This window comes from Mytilus galloprovincialis, chromosome 10, assembly GCF_965363235.1.
Source record: "Mytilus galloprovincialis chromosome 10, xbMytGall1.hap1.1, whole genome shotgun sequence".
Classification (NCBI taxonomy): Eukaryota; Metazoa; Mollusca; class Bivalvia; order Mytilida; family Mytilidae; genus Mytilus; species Mytilus galloprovincialis.
This window is the reverse complement of record NC_134847.1, coordinates 29,636,614-29,658,234: the sequence shown is the minus strand read 5'-3', so window position 1 is coordinate 29,658,234 and position 21,621 is coordinate 29,636,614. Positions and strand designations below refer to the sequence as shown.

At 32.6% G+C, this 21,621-nt stretch overlaps 1 protein-coding gene across 1 annotated transcript in view; it reads right to left on the bottom strand.

The window, feature by feature from the left end:
• The window catches only part of LOC143047345 (apolipoprotein(a)-like), a 59,813-nt gene extending 40,593 nt beyond the window's left edge, over nt 1-19,220 (bottom strand). Inside the window, exons 1-8 of the mRNA XM_076220378.1 lie at nt 18,770-19,220; nt 17,628-17,684; nt 13,610-13,738; nt 11,654-12,130; nt 10,538-10,594; nt 4,550-4,678; nt 2,642-3,118; nt 784-840 (exon numbers count right to left, since the gene is read on the bottom strand). Coding sequence (XP_076076493.1) covers nt 784-840; nt 2,642-3,118; nt 4,550-4,678; nt 10,538-10,594; nt 11,654-12,130; nt 13,610-13,738; nt 17,628-17,684; nt 18,770-19,199 — 1,813 coding nt within the window. The 5' untranslated portion in view covers nt 19,200-19,220. The remainder of the gene's footprint in view (nt 1-783; nt 841-2,641; nt 3,119-4,549; nt 4,679-10,537; nt 10,595-11,653; nt 12,131-13,609; nt 13,739-17,627; nt 17,685-18,769) is intronic.
• Nucleotides 19,221-21,621: the final 2,401 nt, after the last annotated feature.

Genomic DNA, 21,621 nt, shown 5'->3' with positions numbered 1-21,621 from the left:
ACAAAGTTTCAAGTTGATTGGACTTCAACGTCATCAAAACTACCTCGATCAAAACATTAAACCTCAAGCGGGACCGACGGACGAAAAACAGTACTAACGGACGCACAGTCCGGCAGAAAATATAATGCCTATAAATGGGGCATAAAAACTAAGCAAACATTTCAAAGTCAATAGACCATCACTGAGAGAGAGGGGCCAAATAATCTCCATTGGAATGAGATATGCCAATGTTATACAACTGCAAACCAATTGTCATCAACTTATTACTAGTGGTTTCCTATAAACTGACCTAATCACAAACTAATACATAATAACATGACAAAAAATTTCAAAGTCGATAGACCATGACTGAGGAAGTGGGCCAAATAATCTCCATGGAAACCAGATCTGATAATGCTGATACAACTGCATACAAATGATCATTTACTTACCATTAGTGGTTCCCAATAAACTGATCTAATTACAAACTAATACATGAAAACTAAGCAAAAGTTTCAAAGTCAATAGATTATAACTGATTAGGCTGGGCCAAATAATCTCCATGGTAGTGAGATGTACCAATACTAATACAACTACATACCGAATATCTTTGACTTACCACTAGTGGTTCACCATAAAATTAAACAAACGTATATATTGTTGACGCCGACAAACCCGTACCTAGCATACATATGTCTCGCTATTTGACGCAGTCAAGCGAGACAATAATAATCATTTATTATACAAATATTATATTAACTCGGGTGCCTTTAGTTGCACTTTAAATCTAAATTAAATACCTACTTGCTTTACAAATACCATCGTCTGGGTCGCGATACTGTGATTCAGGATTTTCACACTCTAAAACATAAAACCATGTAATTGTATAAGGGCAGTTATGATGAGCATCTCTCTATGTACCCTTTTCTAGAATAAACATAAAACACGATTTATGTTTGATCAAATTGCTTACGAACAATAACATGCTGGTCTAAAGTAAGTTACACTATGAGCTTTTGACTTTGAGTCACCCAATTTTCATGATTATTTTGTTTACCAATTTCTTGACCTTAAAGACTTAATGATGTTGATAGATGTGTATTTCTGTAGAGTGGACCCTAGTGAACAAGTGGAACTCAAAAGTGTTGAGTAAGGAATACATTTAATTGATGTACTGTAATGTAAAGGTCATGTCCACCAAAATTCCGAAATTGTCCGTGTTTTTTTTAGTTTAATTTTTTAAAGGATTTTCACTCAGAAGTTGTCGTTCATTTTATTTTAAAAAAATGAACAGTCGTTCTATGCACGTAGTTGGGCAAATCTGATGGGAAGGTTTATGCCTCTGTTCTGTGTGTTCCAAATACCTTAGTAAAGCCCATCCCATCAGGAAAAAAAGTTTGATCCGATTAAATTTATTAGGTTCGTATTTTGGCTTAAACTCAACCTATAAACCAGAGAAAGATAGAAATAGTATGGACATTAATTGAAGGAATATGCTTCGATGAGGTCAAACATACCAAACAGCTGACCTCTGAAACATGTTAAAAGTACAGAAAACAAAAAGGGGTGTTTTGGGTAGAGGCTGTAATATTAATAATATAAAATTCACACTAACAACTCAAAAGATGACGACGACGACGACGACGACGACGACGATGACGACGACGATGACGATGACGATGACGATGACGATGATGATGATGATGATGATGATGATGACTTAAATAATAAAATCACAAGTCTTTCGGTCAGCTCATTTTTTGATAAATCGTTTCAAGGGTGTGATAAAATTATGCCCAGTCGCCCGACTTGTACAATTGAACACCCGGACAAGAAATTATGTTTGTCTGGGTTGCCCGTGGATACGTAAAAAAAAATAGAAGACAAAGTTAAAATCTAACAAAAACCGAATTTATTTAATGAACGCATAAAGATGTTTATTTTATGTGAAAGAAACCAATGATCAGCGAGTAAAAAGATATAGTTTAAGTCAAAACATCAATGTTCATGGCGATAAATATTAAATAACACCGGAAATAGATCTATTGCTATAATACTGTGAAAGTACGTTTATTCGTTGAGAACCATTTTTTTTTGTGGTTTTCGTTGATGAATTTATCCATGAATTTAAGTCTCCAACAAAATATAATAACTGTTGTGCAAATCAAGACATTGTTTGACTTCATGGATATGGGCATGCCATAAAATCTAGAGAATAAATCAAATATCGTCAAAACGGCAAAATTCACTATGAAGTAAAACTTCAGGCAGAATCATACCCTATGCTGTGATAAAGTGTTAGTTTTATATCATTATACTTCTAATACGAGAAATGATAATTTCATATCGATATCGGGCTTGCTTTTGATAAGAATTAATTTTACAATTCAAGGTACATTTATAGCATAAATTATGTTTATGACTCAACTAACACCTTTGATAGTCTTTAATCTGTTAATCACACAATCTCGGGTTAATTTGTGTCATCACTTCTGATAACAAGGCTGCAACAATTCAAATGTTTACGTAGCAATTGCCTTCAATCGAGACAATTTGTAATTTGTATTTCAAATTTAATGTTTCACTGTTCGTTTGTATCGTCTGAGTGTATTTGATCGACCTTTACATTGGTAAAATACTTTTACTAAAAAACTATACTTACCACAAAAAGGAATATCGCATAAATCCCATTTGTCATCCGGATCCATGGTATAACACCAAGGTCCGCTATCTTTGTCGACGACTGGATTACGACAGTAGTTGTGTTGATATTTAGATACCTCCGTAAAGTTTCGAGGACGATGAGGAGTTTTAACATCCCATCTCTGACAGTTCACGTTATTGCGAGTAACGCTTATAGTTCCTAGATATTCAAAACCTTTTGTTGTCGTCTTACACTCGAGACAAAGGGGCACAGCGCAATAATCCGAACGGTCATCTGGGTCGGTTGTATAACACCAAGGTCTGGCCTTATCGCCTGGATTACGACAAAAGTTGTGTTTATATGTATCTACGAATTCATAGTCTGAAGGATGATGGGGAGTATTTGAATCCCATCTCTGACAGGTCTTGCCGCTTTCAGTAACGCTCATTGCCCCTCGATATTCCGTACCTTTAACTGTTCTCTTACACTCATCGCCTGAAATATTCAAACTAACGAAGATGACAAAATTGGTGACGACTATTGTCTTGTCTTAACTGGGTATCGTTACCTTAGATTGATATCTATCATAAATAAATCGATACGGCGTCATTAAAGATTATAAACGAGTATTTCCTCGTTCAATTCATCTCTAACTTTTCATTAATATTGTTGATCTTGTAAATGTATTGTCAGTACTTTTTGTAATCATAGCCAGTGTTGTGCCATCTGACCAGTCATGCCATTTTGAGCTATTTATTCGTTGCTTTTTATGTTGTACCTTGTACAACTATTCGGTATTTGCTCAGGTTAGGAGAATAATATACAGAGCTCAACTACGTTTTCTACACTGCCACCTACCTTATGCGCCTGTTCCAAGTCAGCAGACTGCAAGTCAATGATTGACGTTGGTTGCTGTCTGTCAAATTAAGGAAAAGGTTCACAAACAGCACGAAATGACTTAAAAATATTAACTTTATGAAAAATAAAATAAAAAAGGGCATAATTTGGTTAGTAAATGGTATAATTCAAATGCCGTAATGCTTAAAAATTATTCCATTTCATAAAAGTACATAATTTTCTGAAAAGTAAGCTCATTTTGGACATTTTGTCAAAATATGACGATTACGGACATTTTACAGACCTCAAAGCTTTGGAACACCTAGGCCGCCACCTATGATCCAAAATATTTTGTTACAAAAAGATTCCCATTTTTTATATAGAAATCATCATATACAAGCTTTTTGGATCATGGATGGCAAGATTAATTATGCCAAAAAACTATAAAAATTATGGCTGGGGGGGTGGGGGTGGGGCGGGTGGTGGAATTAACCTTAAAATGAATAGGTCATAGCTTCATAAATTTTAAAGGGAGATGCCAAAAGATATATGTCTGTCCTAATAGTATTCTCACAAGTAATTCTATGTAAAATTTGTACTTTTTGGCCCGATTTAAAAAATATAAAAAAATTAGGGCCAATTTAAACCATTCGAAATCCTTCTCTTTTGTGATCGTTTTTGTTTTTTGTAATTCAGGCTGTTTTTTTTTTTTTTTTTAATTTATTCTTATTTACATTTAGTTGCCTATCATAGCTGAACATTTGATATAGGATTTGTTCAGTGTTGATGCCCATACTGTGACTCAAATCTTTATCAAATCAGTTCCACTGGGACTCCGTTGGATAGTGGTCTTATTTAAACCATTCAACGTATCTTAACTTGAAATAGAATAAACCATTTAGATTATAACGATATAACAAACAAAACAAATTTAAGTAATATATGAAGATGTGATAGGTTGACAATGAGACAATTCGTCACCCGAGATCAAAAGATATAGAAGTATAAGCAACAAAAGAAAATATGTTTATGAGTTTGTGTCATGAAATGGTGATATTTTTTCAACTCAACTTAATGATAAATACATACGTGGATGACATCTATTATCATGTTCGTTGTAGAAGTGCGCTGGTTCACAATCACATACACTAAAAGCACAAATTAATGGAGAGAAACAACTGCTTACAGTTGTCGAACAAGGATCTTGGTAACTTCCAACTGTAAAAAACAAACTAACCGACATTTAATTGTTTGATGCTCCATTTATTTTTTGATAATTTATTATCTTGGTCAACCTGGATCGTAGTCAGAGTTATACAATTCGTTAACTGAATCACTCTTAAAATATAAATAAGAACAGGGACTGTCTAAACTAACGGGGTAGGTTATTATTTGTTTTATTTAAATAATACGTCCTTGTGTAATATAAGTAACAAACAATAAACTAAGTTTCGAGCAATGATATGCAAAGCTGGTCGTTTTTTGCGTATTTCTATTTAAGCTCATTATATTTAAAAAAAAAAAAAGCCTAATAAAAAAAATCTGATTAATAACCATTAACCATTGCATAACCAAAAATGCAAAATTTTTATACAAAATTAGAAATGTTAAGTACCGGTCTTTGTAAGAATCATGCAGGTTCCTGTTGATAGGCGATTCATGACCCATCTTCAAATGTCTTTATATTTTGTTTATGAGGAGGGTATGGTATGAAAATAAGTTTCATGTATTAATTTTTTTCTTTTGAACCTTGGTTGCCATGGAAACCATCCTTACAAAATGTTGCCTAAATACGTTCATAAGTAGCCTTTGAAAATTGAAATATAAGGGGTTTTAAAGTCCCATAGAAATAAAGTTAATCAATACAAAAAATATGTATATTTACAGTATTGACAAACAAAACCTCTAACTATACAAAAACGTTAAAAATTTGAATTTACTAAATAGTTTGTTTCCATAGCAACCATTTAAAAATGTGTTAAATTCGAAAATGAAAAATTTCAAAAAATCTTTAATTTTAAATATGTTTATCTCCCAAGACCAACAATACCATGAAATGTCATTGACAAATTTTGAAAGACCACATTCTATATATTGATAAAATAAAAAGAAAGTCGTGTGTTTTTTTTTCTTTAAAAAAATAATTTTAGTCAAAAATTGTCAATTTTCACCAAAATTCAGATTACCAAACAGATGAATACTGAAACATTTTGAACTGAAAAAGCTAAAACATTCCATTTATACGTGCATTTCTGACACAAATTTGGTAATTATAAATGAGAATATATGATAGATAGAGATATTTTGGTAGAGAAGGAATTTTTTTCTCTCTGGGCATGGTGCCACCCCCCCCCCCCCCTTTTTCAAAATTCAAAAAATTATTAAAAATTTAAAAGATGGAATTCAATTATGAACATTTTGAGCATTAAAACATGAAATTTCTTCAAAGGGTGAGCGCAATAATAGAAACCTCCTACACCATTTTTATACGACCCCAAAAAAATTTTGGGATCGTATAATGGTATGATGTCGTCGTCTGCGTCGTCTACGTCGTCTGCGTCGTCGTCGCCCGAAGACACATTGGTTTTCGGATAATAACTTTAGTTTAAGTGAATAGATCTTCATGAAACTTTTTCAGAAGGTTCAATACCACAAAAGGAAGGTTGGGATTGATTTTGGGGATGATAGTCCCAACCGATTAGGAATTAGGGGCCCAAAGGGGCCCAAAACAAGCAATTTTTTAGTTTCAGGATAATAACTTGTGTAGAAGTATTTCAATTGCTCTGAAATCATATCACAATGTTTAAAACCACAAGTAGAAGGTTTGGATTCATTTTAGGGGTAATGGGGCCAAAGTTTAGGAATTAAGGGCCAAAAAGGGGTCAAAACAAGCATTTTTCTAGTTTCAAGACAATAACTTATGTGTAATTGTATGGATCTCTCTGAAATTGTACTACAATGTTCAATACTGCAATGGAAAGCATGGGATTGAGTTAAAGGGTTATTGCTCCAAGGGGGTTTAAAAAAATTGGGGGGGGGGGGGGATTTTTTGTTTACGATTTTTGAAGGGCTTCCTTTTTTTCAAAATTTTTCAAATTTCGAATTTTGAAAAGTTTCAAGAAGAAATCTTCAATTGCACAGTATTGTGCAATAGATTTGTTAGATCTTTGACCACATTATTTTTGTGACAAAAACCTATATTATTTCAAAAATTTTATCACAATCCAAATTCAGACAGAATCAAGCTTGAATATTGTGACCAAATTTGCCCTAACTTTTCAGGGTTCAACCACTGGGGTCGTATAAAGCTGCGCCCTGCGGAGCACCTGGTTATATATTAAGATCTTTTTTTAGATATGGGGAATGTGTCAAAAAGACAACAACCAAAGCAATCAACAGAAAATAGCCGAAAGGCTGAAAACTGAATGAAGGATAGCTGCGTCCCTAATTACACTTGTTTTGTGCAAATTGAAATTTAAAATCTTTAAGTGCTATTTCATGGTCTTCAAAATTGACTCTGTCCTAGTTTCATAAATTTTGCATCAATGATTATTTGTGTCTTTCAATATATATCAATGAGTGGCTTAAAAATTCCATTTAAATGTTCTTTGTATCTGTCGTTTTTTCTTCAAAAGCAAAAAAATGCATTTTACCCCTATGTTCCATTTTAGCCATAGTGGCTAAGTTTCTTGAAGTACAAGGAAATAAAATACAAAGTTTATACAAGATACTCCCAAGTTGGGCCGAAATCGATTTAGCATATTCAGAAGAAGACTTTTTTTTAAAGTAAGCAAACTAGATGAACAAATTGTGAAAAAATTCTTTAAAGGGCTATAACTCCACAGGATTCAATTGACAATTTTGGTCATATAAACTTATTTGTAGATCTTACTTTGCTGAAAGTTGTGCTGTTTACAGTTTATCTTTGTCATTAATAATATTCAAGATAATAACCAAAAACTGCAAGATTTCCGTACAATTAACAATTTAGTGGCCGCAACCCAACAATGGGTTGTTAGATTTATCTGAAAATTTGCTCTCAAGGCTTTAGTGTTTGAGATATAAGCTACACACTGCATGTTACCCCTATGTTCTATTTTTACCCATGGCGGCCATGTTTTTTTACAAAATTGAAAATAAAACACAAACTTTATTCTAGATATCCTAAGGATCATTCAGTTTAAGTTTTACTGGAATTGGTTAAGTAGTTTCAGTGGAAATGTTTCAAATATTTAACACCGAACAGACGACGACGGACGCCAAGTGATGGCAAATTTCACAGTTCCTTTGAAACGGTGAGCTAAAAAAAACTACGTCCGTCCTATTAGAAATAAACTGAAAATTAAAAATTAAAAACTTGTACCATCGAGAGCGCTAACGAGGCCACTTTCCATAAATTTTAATATTTTTAAGGGTCATAACTCTTTAAAAAAAATCCATTGTCCATCATTATAGAACTTAATTTCGAATTTTTTATTTATAAAAATACTATTTTTGATATAACAAAAATAAAAAAATATTTTATTTTTTTTGTCTTAAAACAGTGGTTTTGATAAGAAAATAACACTCTGTAAAGATTAGACCAATGGACAGTTTTAAGCTTGGTACAGTGTATTCAATTTCATTATCTATGGAAAATACATTGCCTTGTATCGTTTCTTTTGTGGACTAGTATACTATTGCGCAGAGTCAGATTATGTACACATAATGGCTGTTACTATTTACCTCCAATGTAAATCGACATGTACATCAAAACCTTTATGCAAACACTTATTTGTCACTATGTCAATTTAACTGGGTTAAAATTGAAATTGAAGAAGAACTACAGAACCTTTCTTTCTATTCTAATATATAATAAATTAATCTAACTTATGTAAAAGATTTGAAATACATGCGGAATGTGTCCATTGGACACAGATGATGCTCCCGCTTACATATCATAAAAGTTATAAACGGACATAACTGAAGAACAGTAAAAGTGACACTTACCAATTGCGTACTAACTTTTATGGTGATAAGTATTGTGTAAAAGTTTCATAACATTTTGTTGAGGCAAACTAAAGAAAGAAATACAAAACAAAAAATTCAGCAACTTTTTTCCTCTATAAAGAGGCATTGCATAGAACAGTGAAAGTGACCTCACCAAAATTCAAAGTTGATCTGTATATGGTGGTTTTAAGCATTGTGTATAATTTTAATAACATCTGGTAAAGACAAACTAAAGTTAGAGAACATAAACGGAAAATTCAGCAATTTTTCTATCTGTAAAGGGGCATAACTCTTGGACGGTTTAAGTGACACCACCAAAATTCAAACTAAGTCTGTGTTTTATGGTAATAAGCAATGTGATTAAGTTTCATAACATTTGGTTGAGGCAAACTAAAGATAGAGAACAGAAACCAACTTTGGGACGTACTGAAGGACGGACAAGGGTAAACCTTAATGCCCCCTCCGCCACTGCGGGGGCATAAAAATGTGTAAATATAAATTGATTAAATTAGGCAAAATTCAATGAATGGTCATTGCACATGGTTGTCATAAAGGTTTGAGAATCAAAACAGTATATAATAGTTAGGACCAGCAAATTGTCCTCAAGGCCACAAGGAAAATATGTTTTGAGAACCATAAAAAAATCGATTATTCTGCCGTATACAAATAATAATCAGTTAGGTTCAACAAATTTTATAATTTTGAAAAAAAAAAAAAAAAAAAAAAACGAAAAAAGGGGGGTGGACCATATTCAGAGTGATGATTTTTCATTTTGTACAAGTCTATCTTCATTTACTATATATTTTTGTTTAAAATTAACAAATGCGTGTCAGAATTGCACATATAAATGGAATATTTTAGCTTTTTAAGTTACTAAATGTTTGATTATTCATCTGATTGTTAATCTGAATTTTGGTGAAAATTGACAATTTTTGACTAAAATTTTTTTTTTAAAGAAAAAAAAACGCACGACTTTCTTTTTATTTTATGAATATATAGAATGTGGTCTTTCAAAATTTGTCAATGACATTTCATGGTATTGTTGGTCTTGGGAGATAAACAGATTTAAAATTTAGGAGTTTTTGAAATTTTTCATTTTCGAAATTTAACACATTTTTAAATGGTTGCTATGGAAACAAACTATTTAGTAAATTCACAATTTTAATGTTTTTGTATAGTTTGGCGTTTTGTTTGTCAATACTGTAAATATACATATTGTTTGTATTGATTAACAATATTTCTATGGGACTTTAAATTCCGTTATTTTATATTTTCAAAAAGGGTATTTTTTCACATATTCAAGCAAAATGTTGATTTGATGGTTACCATGGCAACGGGCATAATACAGGGAAAATAAAGACAGAATTTTACTCATCTACCAAAGTTCTTATGATATAGGGCAAAAAAAATTACTTCTGTGACATGTCATGAATCACCTTCAGCATGATTTTTACAAAGACAGGTACTTAAATTATTTAACTAAGACACTCCGTTAAGAACACTGCAGGCGTGCAAAAAGGAGTACATATTGAATATGTTGTTCAAGAATAAGCAACCCGAACCCCACCAAAAAATAGGGGTGATCTCAGGTGCTCCGGAAGGATTAGTAGATCCTGCTCAACATGTTGCATCCGTTGTGTTGCTCATATTATAGCAAATCTGGTAAATAGTCTAACTCTGTAGGTCACATTCATGAAAAGGTAAGGGATTGTAGTTACGACGTAAGGAAGATATTTGATATCATCTGTGAAACGTTTTGCAAATATTCAAAGTCATATACATTAAAACTAAGCAAAAGTTTCAAAGTCAATAGACCATAACAGAGGGCGCTGGGTCAAATAATCTCCATGGTAGTGAGATGTGCCAATACTAATACAACTGCATACCAAATATCTTTGACTTATCACTAGCGGTTCACCATAAAATTAAACAAACTTATACATTGTTGACGTCGACGACCCCATACCTAGCATACCTATGTCTCGCTATTTCACTCCCTCAAAAAGGACAATAATGATCATGTATTATACAAATATTATATTATCTCATGTGCTTTTAGTTGTACTTGATTTTAAACTAAATACCTACTTGCTTTACAAATACCATCGTCTGGGTCGCGATACTGTGTTTCAGGATTTTCACACTCTAAAACATAAAACCATGTAATTGTATAAGGGCAGTTATGATGAGCATCTCTCTATGTACCCTTTTCTAGAGGCTGTAGTATTAATAATATAAAATTCACACTAAAATAGGATAGTATGATGATAATGACTGAAATCACAAAACCACAATTCTTTCGGTCAGCTCAGGTATTGATAAATCGTTTCAAGGGTGTGGTAATGCTATGCCCAATCGCCCGACTTGTACAATTGAACACCCGGACAAGTAATTATGTTTGTCTGTGTTGCCCGTGGATACGTAAAAAAAATATAGAAGATAAAGTTAAAATCGAACAAAAACTGAATTAATTTAATGAACGCATAAGTAAAAAGATATAGTTTAAGTCAAAACATCAATGTTCATGGCGATAAATATTAAATAACACCGGAAATAGATCGATTGCCATAATACTGTGAAAGTACGTTTATTCGTTGGGAACCAATTTTTGTGGTTTTCGTGGATGAATTTACCCATGAATTAAGTGTTCACCGATATATAATAACTGTTGTGCAAATCAAACCATTGTTTGACTTCATTGATATGGGCATGCCGTAAAATCTAGAGAACAAATCAAATATCGTCAAAATGGCCAAATGCACTATAAAGTAAAACTTCAGGCAGAATCATACCCTATGCTGTGATGAAGTGTTAGTTTTATATCATTATATTTCTCATACGAGAAAATTATGATAATTTCATATCGATATCGGGCTTGCTTTTGATAAGAATTAATTTTACAATTCAAGGAACATTTACAGCATAAATTATGTTTATGACTCAATTAACACATTTGATAGTCATAAGTCTTCAATCTGTTAATCACACAATCTCGGGTTAATTTGTGTCATCACTTCTGATAACAAGTCTGCAACAATTCAAATGTTTACGTAGCAATTGTCTTCAATCGAGACAATTTGTAATCACAGATGAAAGCAATTATTGTATTTCAAATTTAATGTTTCACTGTTCAATTGTATCGTCTGAGTGGATTCAATAAACCTTTACATTGGTAAAATACTTTTACTAAAAGTCCATACTTACCACAAAAAGGAATATCGCATAAATCCCATGTGTCATCCGGATCCATGGTATAACACCAAGGTCCGCTATCTTTGTCGACGACTGGATTACGACAGTAGTTGTGTTGATATTTAGATACCTCCGTAAAGTTTCGAGGACGGTGAGGAGTTTTAACATCCCATCTCTGACAGTTCACGTTATTGCGAGTAACGCTAATAGTTCCTAGATATTCAAAACCTTTTGTTGTCGTCTTACACTCGAGACAAAGGGGCACAGCGCAATAATCCGAACGGTCATCTGGGTCGGTTGTATAGCACCAAGGTCTGTCCTTATCACCTGGATTACGACAAAAGTTGTGTTTATATGTATCTACGAATTCATAGTCTGAAGGATGATGGGGAGTATTTGAATCCCATCTCTGACAGGTCTTGCCGCTTTCAGTAACGCTCATTGCCCCTCGATATTCCGTACCTTTAACTGTTCTCTTACACTCATCGTCTGAAATATTTAGACGAACGAAGATGACAAAATTTATGACGATTATTGTCTTGTTTAAACTGGATATTGTTACCTTAGATTGATATCTATCATAAATAAATCGATACGGCGTCATTCAAGATTATAAACGAGTATTTCCTCGTTCAATTCATTTCTAACTCTTTTTTAATATTGTTGATCTTGTAAATGTATTGTCAATATTTTTTTTAAATCATAGCCTGTGTTGTGCGATGTGACGAGTCATGCCATTTTGAGCTATTTATTCGTTAGTTTTTATGTTGTGCCTTTCACAACTATTCGGCATTTTCTCAGGTATGGAGAAGAATACAGAGCTCAACTACGTCCTCAACACTTTCATCTACCGTATGTGCCTGTTCCAAGTCAGCAGACTGCAAGTCAATAATTGACGTTGGTTGCTGTCTGTCAAATTAAGGAAAAGGTTCACAAACAGCACAACATGACTTAAAATATTAACTTTAAAAAAAATGAAATAAAAAGGGCATAATTTGGTTCGTAAATGGTATAATTCAAATGCCCTTATGCTCAAAAATATTTCATTTCATAAAAGTACATGATATTCTCAAAAGTAAGCTCATTTTGGATATTTTGTCAAAATATGACGACAATGGACGATTACGGACATTTTACAGCGTCAAAGCGTTTTGAACACCTAGGCCGCCACCTACGATCCAAAATATTTTGTTTCCAAAAGATTCCCATTTTTTATACAGAAATCATCATATACAAGCTTTTTAAATCGTGGATGGCAGCCAAGATAAAGTATGCCAAAAAACCTAATAAAATTATGGCGGGGGGGAGGAATTGACCTTAAAATGCAAAGGTCATAGCTTCATAAATTTTAAAGGGAGATACCAAAAGATATATGTGTGTTCTAATAGTATTCTCACAGTCAAGTAATTCTATGTAAAATTTGTACTTTTTGGCCCGATTTAAAAAAAAAATTTAAAAATTAGGGCCAATTTTAACCATTCGAAAACCTTCTCTTTTGTGTTTTTGTTTTGTTTAATTCAGGCTGTTTTTTGTTTGAATTGATTCTTATTTACATTTTGTTGCCCATCATAGCTGAACATTTGGTATAGGATTTGCTCAGTGTTGATGCCCGTACTGTGACTCAAATCTTTATCAAATCAGTTCCACTGGGCCTCTGTTGGATAGTGGTCTTATTTAAACCATTCAACGTCACTTAACTTGAAATAGTAGTAACCATTTAGATTAAACGATATAATAAAAAACAAAATATTTAAATATGTTTTGCTGAATAACTATGTAGCAGCTTTTTGCAATGGATTTTTTTCTTCTTTTATTCCAAAATATGAAGATGCGGTATGATTGACAATGAGACAATTCGTCACCAGAGATCAAAAGATATAGAAGTAAGCAACTATAGAAAATATGTTTATGAGTTTATGTCATGAAATGGTGATATTTTTTCAACTCAACTTAATGATAAACACATACGTGGATGACATCTATTATCATGTTCGTTGTAGAAGTGCGCTGGTTCACAATCACATACACTAAAAGCACAAATTAATGGAGAGAAACAACTGCTTACAGTTGTCGAACAAGGATCTTGGTAACTTCCAACTGTAGAAAACAAATCAATCGACATTTAATTGTTTGATGATCCTTTTTTTTCGATAATTTATTATCTCGGTCAACCTGGATCGTAGCCAAAATTATAACATTCGTTAATTGAATCACTTTTAAAATATAAACAAGGACAAGGACAGTCTAAACTAACGGGGTTGGTTATTATTGGTTTTATTTAAATACTACATCCCTGTGTAATGTTAGTACCAAACAATAAACTAAGTTTCGTGCCTTTCAGTTTGATATGCAAAGCTGGTTGTTTTTGGCTTATTTCTATTTAAGTTCAATATATTTTTTTAAAACATCTAGTAATAAAAATCTGATTAATAACCATTAACCATTGCATAACCAAAAAAGCAAAATTTGATACAAAATTAGATATGTTAAATTATTTAACTGAGATACCCCGTTTAGAAGAAAACTGCAGGCGTGCAAAAGGGAGTACATATTGAATATGTTGAACAAGATGGAGGCTACAAAAATCTAATACTTCAAAGGTCTATTTATGAAAAACTATCCGAGAAATCTTTTCAAAAACAGCATTTTACAATGACAAAGTGTAAACAATTGCAATAAAATGTGAGTTTTCTAAAATTGAAAAAAATTGAGTTATTACTATAAATCCAAATCAAATTCAAACGTAAATTTTGATTGCGTTATATTTACAGAAAATTGCCATAAAAACACCAGATGTAATCGGTGATCATTTTGCTTTTTTGGCTTCATGATATTGTCAATATATACAGATAATGATCAATCATATTTAAAAAAGGGCAATGAAAGAACTTAAGGAACACTAAAAGTATGTTTGGTAAAAAATAGTTTTCCGATGTGGAAAGACATGTAACGAAGTTTATTCTCGTTCAAAGCTCGAATGAAAACTGTTTGTATCATGCACTTTTCAGTATAAAATCTGTCGAATTCCTTTTAATATTAGACCATTATGATATACTTTATTAGTTGTTTTATTAAATACGACTGAAAATTAATTATTCAGATTAGTTGAGATTGAATACCCTTCCAGAGCAATTGTATACTGATTTGTGTAATGTTTGCACATTTCGGTATAATGTTTTAACAAGTTTTGTTTGTGTGCACACACATGGAGGTTATAGTGAAGGAATTTGTTTCATATTAGATATATTCAATTAGAGTTGGTAATATCAATCTCTCAAAATTTACCAGAACATAATTCGTTATTCTCGTACGATAAATGAGCAGGCGACTCGTGAAAGGTCTGAATTTTAGTCAGATGGTTTTAACCCACGTTGTAACACTTATACATAACATTTGGTACTAACTTTCTTTTTTTGTAACATGTGTATAACTTAGTATTGTTGTTAGATCTTTGAGCCATTAGAAACTCTTAAGAAAAAAATATGAAAATAAAATGAGAAAATCACCAAAAGTCGCTGTCAGATCATCAATAGAAGGCTCGGTGCACAATAAATATCCACAAACATACAATGTATGTAAGATTAGATGACATAAAACCAATTATTGATAATCATTGTTTTCTGTTATAAATCGATTGAGAGCAAAAAATCCAAGTTACTGAAGTGCAACAATTCTAATGATATTTTAGGATAAAATAACTTCATTTTAACCATAATTTTATCATTAATGTACATGAATGATCTTTAGGTCAATATGCCAACAAATGCTTAACATATGATCTACTTAAATAGTGCTCTTTTTTCTAAATGCCTCAAATATTATGTTGCACATCTAACATGTCTAAAGTGAAATAGAAAAAAAAAAATCATGGCCAATTAAATTTGAAATTTGATGCTGCTATGTAGATTTTTATTGTGACACCTACACAGTAATTTGGTCCTGATACTAACAGCTATAACGTATATGTTGTTGATGGGGATTACCTGCCGAAGAAGGTCGGTGGAACCTTGGGCACTCCGTGGGCCTAAACCTTTTAAACTTGATCGCCGATAAAAACTTAAGTAGTCAAAAGGTTGAAACCGAAAATTGCACCAAACACCAACAATTGATCAATCATCTCTATTTAACAATGTATGTATATAAACTATTCATGGAGTGTATGAAGTGTTATTGCAAATTGCTAGAATTCAATCTAAAAAAATAATGTAAGTAAATAAATAATTCCGAGTCTCAATTTACATAAGAGAACTACGTAGTTTTATAGAACTAAAATACCTTGACCAGAAGAAGGTTTGGGGGCATACTTATGATAATTGTCACTTCCCCAGTCAATGCAAGATTCAGCATCAGCAACCAAGAAAACATATAAATATTGAAATATTGAAATATCAAAGTTTCGATCAAAAATGTTACCCTAAAAACATCAATATGACCTTTGTATTCTGTATTTCACATCAAATTGACAGTTGGACCCCTGATGACGGCATTTGTGTCATTATAACTAGATCTATTGAAGAAGAATCAAAATATAAATATATCGATATATATATGAATAACTTTCATGTTTGATTGTATTTAAATAATGCATCTTAAGATGATCATCCTAAGCCTGCCGAAATACTAAAGTAGTGTTGGCCATATCATGCAATATGGGATGACTGGTTGCATAGGTGTTTTGTCATATAAAAAAAAATGCCAATATTTTCCATTTTGTTAGAACATCATAAAACATGTCACAAGTATTTCAAAGAATAGCCATTAGAAAGTGGTGAGGTCAAGGTTGTTTAAACCTTTCACAGCTTCAAAATATTTAATTAAAACTGATATCACAGAAATATGTATCTCATTTTTGTAGTTTCGATAATGCAAAATGTTGAAATTAGAATAGCAAAATAGCAACTCTTTAAGGGAGTTCGCTTCTCAGTTTCAAAGTAATTAACTTTTCAAAACACTAGTTTATATTGATAAGGAATTAATAAAGGAATCCAAAGAGCACAAAAAATATATAGGTCACCGTGCTTGTTTTCGAGATAAGAGCCATTGAAATTTTGGCGGGAAAATATTCTCTCTTGACTTTTCGTAGCTTTATCATTGACAAGTTAAAGTTCTCAAAAACTGTTAAAAAGTAATTAAAATTTTATAAGACTTTTACAGATTGCTTATCATTATACATGTTAAAGAATTACAAAAAGAAAAATGGGGGTCACCGGGCAAAATTTTTTAAGGCATTCAAATGGATAAAACCAGAGGGTTCCGAAAATCTGACAAAAAATCCAAAACATGACAAGCCAGCTTCCTTAACATGTAAAAGAGGGACGAAAGATACCAGAGGGACAGTCAAACTAGTAAGTCGATAATAAACTGATAACGCCATAGCTAAAAATGAAAAAGACAAACAGACAAACAATAGTACACTTGACACAACATAGAAAACTAAAGAATAAGCAACACGAACCCCACCAAAAACTAGGGGTGATCGCAGGTGCTCCGGAAGGGTTAGTAGATCCTGCTCAACATGTTGCATCCGTCGTGTTGCTCATGTTATAGCAAATCTGGTAAATAGTCTAACTCTGTAGGTCACATTCATGAAAGGGTAAGGGATTGTAGTTACGACGTAAGGAACATATTTGATATCATCTGTGAAACGTTTTGCAAATATTCAAAGTCATATACATGAAAACTAAGCAAAAGTTTCAAAGTCAATAGACCATAACTGAGGGGGTTGGGCCAAATAATCTCCATGGTAGTTAGATGTGCCAATACTAATACAACTGCATACATGTACCGAATATCTTTGACTTACCACTAGCGGTTCACTATAAAATTAAACAAACTTATACATTGTTGACGTCGACGATCCCAAACCTAGCATACATATGTCTCGCTATTTCACTCCCTCAAGCGAGACAATAATAATAATTTTTAAACAAATATTATATTACCTCATGTGCTTTTAGTTGTACTTGATTTTAAACTAAATACCTACTTGCTTTACAAATACCATCGTCTGGGTCGCGATACTGTGTTTCAGGATTTTCACACTCTAAAACATAAAACAATGTTATTGTATAAGGGCAGTTATGATGAGCATCTCTCTGTGTACCCTTTTCTAGAGACTGTACTATTAATAATATAAAATTCACACTAAAGAAGCATAATATGATGATAATGACTGAAATCATAAAACCACATTTTTTTCGGTCAGCTCAGGTATTGATAACTCGCTTCAAGGGTGTGGTAATACTATGACCGATCACCCGACTTGTACAATTGAACACCCGGATAAGAAATTATGTTTGTCTGGCTTGGCCGTGGATACGTAAAAAAATATAGAAGACCAAGTTAAAATCTATCAAAAACCGAATTAATTTAATGAACGCATAAAGATGTTTAATTTATGTGAAAGAAACCAGTGATCAGCGAGTAAAAAGACATAGTTTAAGTAAAAACATCAATGTTCATAACGATAAATATTAAATAACACCGGAAATAGATCGATTGCCATAATACTGTGAAAGTACGTTTATTCGTTGGGAACTAATTTTTGTGGTTTTCGTTGATGAATTTATCCATGAATTTAAGTGTTCACCGAAATATAATAACTGTTGTGCAAATCAAACCATTGTTTGACTTCATTGATATGGGCATGCCATAAAATTTAGAGAACAAATCAAATATCGTCAAAATGGCCAAATGCACGATGAAGTAAAACTTCAGGCAGAATCATACCTATGCTGTGATGAAATGTTAGTTTTATATCATTATATTTCTCATAATAGAAATGATAATTTCATATCGATATCGGGCTTGCTTTTGATAAGAATTAATTTTACAATTCAAGGTACATTTATAGCATACATTATGTTTATGACTCAATTAACACCTTTGATAGTCTTTAATCTGTTAATCACACGATCTCCGGTTAATTTGTGTCATCACTTCCGATAACACGTCTGCAACAATTCAAATGTTTACGTAGCATTGCCTTCAATCAAGCCAATTTGTAATCACAGATGAAAGCAATTATTGTATTTCAAATTTAATGTTTCACTGTTCATTTGTATCGTCTGAGTGGATTTAATAGACCTTTACATTGGTAAAATACTTTTACTAAAAGTCCATACTTACCACAAAAAGGAATATCGCATAAATCCCATTTGTCATCCGGATCCATGGTATAACACCAAGGTCCGCTATCTTTGTCAACGACTGGATTACGACAGTAGTTATGTTGATATTTAGATACCTCCGTAAAGTTTCGAGGACGGTGAGGAGTTTTAACATCCCATCTCTGACAGTTCACGTTATTGCGAGTAACGCTAATAGTTCCTAAATATTCAAAACCTTTTGTTGTCGTCTTACACTCGAGACAAAGGGGCACAGCGCAATAATCCGAACGGTCATCTGGGTCGGTTGTATAACACCAAGGTCTGTCCTTATCACCTGGATTACGACAAAAGTTGTGTTTATATGTATCTACGAATTCATAGTCTGAAGGCTGATGGGGAGTATTTGAATCCCATCTCTGACAGGTCTTGCCGCTTTCAGTAACGCTCATTGCCCCTCGATATTCCGTACCTTTAACTGTTCTCTTACACTCATCGTCTGAAATATTTAGACGAACGAAGATGACAAAATTTATGACGATTATGGTCTTGTCTAAACAGGGTATTGTTACCTTAGATTGAAATCTATCACAAATAAATCTATACGGCGTCATTAAAGATTATAAACGAGTATTTCCTCGTTCAATTCATCTAAACTCTTCTTTAATATTTTTGATCTTGTCAATGTATTGTCAGTATTTTTTTGAATCATAGCCTGTGTTGTGCGATCTGACGAGTCATGAAATTTTGAGCTATTTATTCGTTGGTTTTTATGTTGTACTTTTCACAACTATTCGGCATTTTCTCAGGTAAGGAGAATGATACAGAGCTCAACTACGTCCTCAACACTGTCACCTACCTTATGTGCCTGTTCCAAGTCAGCAGACTGCAAGTCAATGATTGACGTTGGTTGCTGTCTGTCAGATTAAGGAAAAGATTCACAAACAGCACAAAATGACATAATTTTCACAAAAGTAATCTCATTTTGGGCATTTTGTCAAAATATGCCGATTACGGACATTTTACAGACCCCACAGCTTTTTGAACACCTGGACCGCCACATACGATTCAAAATGTTTTGTTACCAAAAGATTCTCATTTTTTATATAGAAATCATCATATACAAGCTTTTTGGATCATGGATAGCAAAATTAATTATGCCAAAAAACTATTAAAATTATGGCTGAAAGGGGGGGGAGAGGGAATTGCCCTTAAAATGCAAAGGTCATAGCTTCATAAATTTTAAAGGGAGATGCCAAAAGATATATGTATGTCCTAACAGTATTCTCACAAGTTTTTCTATGTACAATTTGTACTTTTTGGCCCGATTTAGAAAATATAAAAAAATAGGGCCAATTTAAACCATTCGAAATCCTTCTTGTGTTTCGTTTTTGTTTTGTGTAATTCAGGCTGCTTTTTTGTTTGAATTGATTCTTATTTACATTTAGTTGCCTATCATAGCTGAACATTTGGTATAGGATTTGTTCAGTGTTGATGCCCGTACTGTGACTCAAATCTTTATAAAATCAGTTCCACTGGGACTCTGTTGGATAGTGGTCTTATTTAAACCATTCAACGTCTCTTAATTTGAAATAGAATAATCCATTTAGATTATAACGATATAACAAAAAAAATAATATTAAAGTAATATATGAAGATGTGGTATGTTGAAAATGAGACAATTCGTCAGCAGAGATCAAAAGATAACGAAGTAAGCAACAATAGAAAATATGTTTATGAGTTTGTGTCATGAAATGGTGATATGTTTTTCAACTCAACTTAATGATAAATACATACGTGGATGACATTTATTATCATGTTCGTTGTAGAAGTGCGCTGGTTCACAATCACATACACTAAAAGCACAAATTAATGGAGAGAAACAACTGCTTACAGTTGTCGAACAAGGATCTTGGTAACTTCCAACTGTAAAAAATAAATTAATCGACATTTAATTGTTTGATGCTCCATTTATTTGTCGATAATTTATTATCTTGGATCAACCTGGATCGTAGTCAGAGTTATAACATTCGTTAATTGAATTACTCTTAAAATATAAACAAGAACAGGGACTGTCTAAACTGACGGGGTTGGTTATTAATGGTTTTATTTAAATAATACGTTCCTGTGTAATATTAGTACCAAACAATAAACTAAGTTTCGTGCCTTTGATATGCAAAGCTGGTCTTTTTTTGCGTATTTCTATTTAAGTTCATTGTAAAAATTAATAATCAATAACCATTGCAAAACCAAAAATGCAAGATTTTGATACAAAATTAGAAATGTTGAATTATTTAACTGAGATACTCCGTTAAGAACATTGCAGGCGTGCAAAAGGGAGTACATATTGAATATGTTGATTAAGATGGCGGCTACAAAAATCTAATAGTTCAAAGGTCTATTTATGAAAAACTATCCGAGAAATCTTTTCAAAAACAGCATTTTAGCATTTTTCAATGACAAAGTGTAAACAATTGCAATGAAATGATACTTCTCTAAAATTGAAAAATTGAGTTATTACTATAATTCCAAATCAAAATCAAATGATTATGTAATTGTTGATTGCGCTATATTTACAGAAAATTCCCCTAAAAACACCAGCTGCAAACGGTTATCATTTTGCTCTTTTGGCTACATAATATTGCCAATATCGACAGATAATGATCAATCATATTCTAAAAAAAGGGCAATGATGGAACACAAAAGGTATGTTTGGTAGAAAATAGTTTTCCGTTGTGGAAAGACATGTAACGAAGTTCATTCTCGTTCAAAGCTCGAATAAAAACTGTTTGTACCATGCACATTTCAGTATAAAAATCTGTCGAATTCCTTTTAATGTTGGACCATTAAGATATACTTTATTATCTCTCCCTC